The sequence below is a fragment of the Macrobrachium rosenbergii genome, chromosome 13, assembly GCF_040412425.1.
Source record: "Macrobrachium rosenbergii isolate ZJJX-2024 chromosome 13, ASM4041242v1, whole genome shotgun sequence".
NCBI classification, from domain to species: Eukaryota; Metazoa; Arthropoda; class Malacostraca; order Decapoda; family Palaemonidae; genus Macrobrachium; species Macrobrachium rosenbergii.
Window position 1 is genome coordinate 59064409 of NC_089753.1, and position 5000 is coordinate 59069408.

Below are 5000 nucleotides of genomic sequence, written 5' to 3' on the forward strand. Positions count from 1 at the left end.
ATTTCGGTAGTCATCTTTGGCGATATCTGGCGTTACCTTCCGTAGAGTTTTCAGTGGTCCATCTTCGTAAGGGGGAGGGAACTACTACAGAGACTGAATCATTACTGTAGGGGCGTCATCCTCATCCAATATCGAAGTGGTGCCAGTATGGGCGGTGGAACTGCTGACAGAAAAGCGACGATGGCATGGTCGCTCGTTCCCGCTGTTCCTCACCGGCGGAACCATCATCTCATGTGATGCAGTGGAAAGGGGAAACCTTTTTCTGACCAAATCTTTTCGTTTTAAGTTTCTCTCAGACCTTTCCTAAGTCATTAGACCTTGACTTTTGGGTGTCGGGGGCCTGAGGGAGGTTGGAGGAACCCAGGGCTTTCCTCCTTCTATCGTTTCCTCACTCTCAAAGTCCCTACTTGTTGAATAGAGGCACTCTATACCTCCTCCTCCTACTCCGTGGTGTGGCTTAGAGAATTCCCTTTGATGTTTTGTCGGACTCCAACCGAATGGTTCTCAACTTTGTAAACATTTTGCCTTTTTTATTTTCTGGGCCCTGGCTGCCTGCCTGGCTCGGGCCGGGTTCTGGGGCCGGCCGGGTCCGGATTCTGGGGCTGGGAGAGAGATGTGGGGTTCTAGTTGCTGAAACTAAGCACAAAAAAAGCTTCAGTTTCCGTTTCAGTTTCAATGATTAAGATCCACGGAAACTAAACGTAACTTTTTTTCGTAGTATGATAATTAATTTCAAACTTGACCACGCTTTCGCGTTTGTGTGTGTGTGCGTGTATGTTAGTCGTAGTACACTAAAACAAACAAATATAAACGTGTGAGTGCCTTAGCGTATCATATAACCTTGATCTTTAAACGCAGCCGCTACAGCTGCTGCAGAGAGAATCACAGAAAGAGCTTAAATAGTTAACCGAAAGTCGAACCACAGCGAGACACACGCGAGAGAGATTCTCTGGAAACCCGAAATCAATAATATAAATTGATTTTCCCTGTCGCAAATGTTTCCTATGCAACGATACTCCGTGCGACAGGAAGAAGGGGAGAGGAGGAGGGTAGGGAAACCTCGCAATTAACAAGAAACACACGCACGCACAAACACCCACAAAACACAACACAACGACGAGAAGAAGAAGAAAAGGAAGAAGAAGCCGTGTGTCTCTCTCTCCCGCGCGCCCGGCAGAAGAAGAAGAAGAAGGAGGAGGTTGCTGTTGTTGATGGCACGGCGCTCGCTCACACAACACACGTACTCGCCGTCCCGAGTCTAGAGGACCACTCGTCGGCGGAATCGGACCGACGTCCGAGAGAGGGTCTTCCTCTCTCTCTTCTCTCTCTCTCTCTCGCTCGCGCCTTGGTTCCTGCTGCGCACGCGTAGGGGCCAACTCGACTTCAACATCATCCATCCGTCGGCCGGACAAAAGCACAGCTCTAGCTCGGGCGGTCTTTCGCGTGTAGTGTCTTTTTGCTTGGCGACAGCGAGGTCCTCCTCTTCTCCTTGTTTATTTTTTTTTTCTTTGAGTAGCTTTTTCCTCTTTTTCTTTGAGTAAGTGAAGGCAGATTGTTGTATGATTCTCCGGGTCAAATTCTTCTTTCCCTGTTTCTTTGAGGGGATTTTTCCCTTCATTTTCTTTGAGTAGGTTTAAGCAGATTGTTTTATGACTCTTCTGGCTAAATTCTTCTTCTTGTAGTTTTCTTGTGGTAGCTTTTGTCTTTCTCTTTATCTTTGAGTAGCTTTTGTTGGTCTCTTTCTGTAAGGCTTATGTTGCTTTCTCTCTTTTTCTTTGAGTTTCCTCTCTATTTCTTAACGTTTTCCTCTTTTTCTTTCCTCTGTTTTTCTTTGAGTTTTCCTTTCTCTATGTATTTGAGTTTTTCTCTCTTTTCATTGGGTTTTTTCTTTTTCATTGGGTTTTTCTCTCTTTTTTACGAGTTTTCCTCTCTTTTTCTTTCACCTTCCTCTTTTTTCTTTGGGTTTTCCTCTCTCTTATTCTTTAAGTTTTCTCTCTTTTTTATTTTCTCTCTGTTTGAGTTTTCTCTTTTTTTGGGGTTTTCTCTTTTTTCTTTCAGTTTTCTCTCTTTTGGAGGGTTTCCTCTCTTTTTTCTTTGAGTTTTCTCTATTTTGGGAGTTTTCCTCTTTTTTTCCACTGAGTTTCCTCTTTTTTTCTTTGAGTTTTCTCCTTTTTTTAAATTTTCCTCTCTTCTTTTACTAAATTCCACTCCTTTTCTTTGAGTTTCCCTCTCTCCTATTACTTGAGTTTTCTCTCTTTTTTCTTTGAGTTGTCCTGTCTCTTTTTCCTTGAGTTTTCTCTCTTTTTTCCTTGAGGTATCTCTATTTTTCCTTGAGATTTCTCCCTTTTTCTTTGAGTTTTCTATCTTTTTCTTTAAATTTTCCCCCCTTTTTCCTTGAGTTTTCCTATCTTTTTCTTTAAGTTTTCTCTTTTTCCTTGGGTTTTCTTTCTGTTTCTTTGATTTTTTCTCTCTTTTTCTTTGAGTTTTCCTGTATATTTTTCCTTGAGTTTCTCTTTTTTCCTTGATTTTTCTTTTTTTTCCTTTGGTTTTTTCTCGTTTTCGTTGAGTTTTCCTTTGTCTTTTTCATTGAGTTTTCTCTTTATTTCCTTGATTTACCTTTCTTTTTCTTTGATTTTCTCTCTCTTTTTCCTTGAGTTTTCTCTTTTTCCTTGAGTTTTCTCTCCTTTTCTTTGAATTTTCCTGTCTCTTTTTCCTTGAGTTTTCTCTGTTTTCCATGAGTTTTCCTGTCCTTTTCTTTAAGTTTTCTCTCTTTTTCCTTGAGTTTTCCCTATTTTTCTTTGAGTTTTCTCTTTTTCCTTGAGTTTTCTCTATGTTTCTTTGATTTTTTCTCTCTTTTTCTTTGAACTTGCTCTCTCTATCTTTGAGTTTTCCTGTACCTTTTTCCTTGAGTTTTCTCTCTTTTTCCTTGACTTTTATCTCTTTTTCTTTGGGTTTTCCTTTCTCTTTTTCCTTGATTTTTCTCTCTTTTTCTTTGAGCTTTCCTCTCTTTTTCTATGAATTTTGCTCGCTCTCTTTTTCTATGAATTTTGCTCTCTCTCTTTCTATGAGTTTTTCTCCCTCTTTTTCAAGTTTTCCTCTGTTTTTCTTTGAGTTTTCTTTTTTTGAGTTTTCATCTCTCTTTTTCTTTGAATGTTCCTCTCTTTTTTGTTAAGTTTTCTCTCTCTTCTTCTTTGAGTTTTTTTTCATTGAATTTTTCTCTTTTTTTTTTCCTCTCTTTTTCTTTCCTCTCTTCTTCTTTTCTCTCTTTTTCTTTGAGTTTTCCTCTCTTTTCTTGTCCTCTGTTTTTGTGGAGTTTTCCTCCCCTTTTCTGTGAGTTTTGCCTTTTAAAAAGAGGCAGAGTATATGAATCAGGGAAGACAGATGAAGACAGAGAAATCCAAATCCGACTGACTATCGAGATTGCGACGCCCGCAAATCACCTGAATATATCTCCATTTAAAAGTTCTGATCAACAACTCAGCCTCCTGAGTTTATTCTGAATATTCAACGGGGAGTTATTTTTTCTCTGTATCGATTTCGGCCGGTTTCCGACTTTTTAACGACAGGTTGTTGATATATAGGGGTTTGTTAAAGGATATTGTTTTCTGGGAAAAAATTTTTGTTCAGTGACCTTTTTTTGTGACGCCAGAGCATTTTTCGGCCAAAAATGGCCATTTTCAAAATGCATCTCCTCCTTTGCTTTTTGGTTTTAAGGGATGAGATTTGTACCAAAAACACATATGGACCTTCGATACAAAGCCGGGGATTTTTTTTTTCAATTATTTTTCGAGATATGAATTTATTTTTTTAATGAAATTTTCGGGAAAAATTACAGCCAAAAAAAAAAAATTGCCAAAAATCAGAAACTCAAAATATTAAAAATCCCCGGCTTTGTTTTAATCTACCATGTTTCCCCATGTTATATTTAAAATTTCATTTAGATTGGTCCAATACTAAGGGAGGAGATGCATTTTAAAGGCGAAAAACTTATGTTTTGAGAAACGGGCCTTCAAAGTTTTAGTTACATAAAAAAAGTAAAGGGACTTCAAAGACTTGTTACAATTAATTCTATGGTTTTAATTTTTATTTTTGGGTATTAATTAATCAAAATGATTATTAAGAATATTAATTGATTATTTATTACCTAAGACACATTCTTATAAATTTTTGTTCCTGGTCCCCCTGTCTGATCTTTGCAAGAGTATTATTAGGTATCATAGTTGCCTACACTTTTTATTAGTGTCTCGAATCCATCCCTTTGACAAATGGATCCTAGGAATTACTTTACATTCACAATTAGGGATTCGTGATTCAAGTAATTCATCAAGTCTTGCTTCACTTATTATGATCATTTTATTTTCAGGATCGTATCCGAGCTACTGCTTTTTTTCTAAAATATCTTTGCCCTTTGGTAGTGACGAACAAATAAAAAGGCGTTTAGGGGTGGATGTGGTTGGTCTCTGGTCAGCAGAGATCGCTGCCTGCGCCGTTTGACGGGCGACAGCTCTCTCTCTCTCCATCGCTCCATTCCCCTCTCTGGCACTAATTTCTTGAACTCTTTCTTCTACTTCTCGCTTGGACTTTTCCACTTGGCTTTTCCGCATTCTAGAATCATGAAGTGAACTCTTGGACCTTTTAGGCACGGTGCGAAAATACAGAGTTCAGTCAAGGCTAGGATGCATGAAAACGTGTCCTTCTAGCTTGGAAGTTTATAGGAAACTCGGCCAAGTCGGCGTCATGGTATATGCGTTGTCATCCATTAGGAATAACTAAAAAGGTGCCGAGTAGGATATTATTGACATTATACATTTCATTTAAAGGAAGTTTTTGTAATATAATCGCAAAAACTATACCAGACTTAATCATTTGCGCTACTGGTGTTTTATGGGTATATAGTTATTGTTACATTTTAGGCCATAACTAGAGAAATACGGCAAATTTTAGCATAATATTTCGTGGACACATTCTTGAACCCTATACGAAGCCATAGAATTTTTTCA

The 5000-nt window shown here is 38.4% G+C and overlaps 1 protein-coding gene across 1 annotated transcript in view; it reads right to left on the minus strand.

The window, feature by feature from the left end:
* Nucleotides 1-1272, minus strand: part of LOC136845357 (beta-1 adrenergic receptor-like) — a 157843-nt gene extending 156571 nt beyond the window's left edge. The window contains exon 1 of the mRNA XM_067115630.1: nt 1-1272. This exon is cut by the window's left edge and continues 47 nt beyond it. Coding sequence (XP_066971731.1) covers nt 1-14 — 14 coding nt within the window. The 5' untranslated portion in view covers nt 15-1272.
* Nucleotides 1273-5000: the final 3728 nt, after the last annotated feature.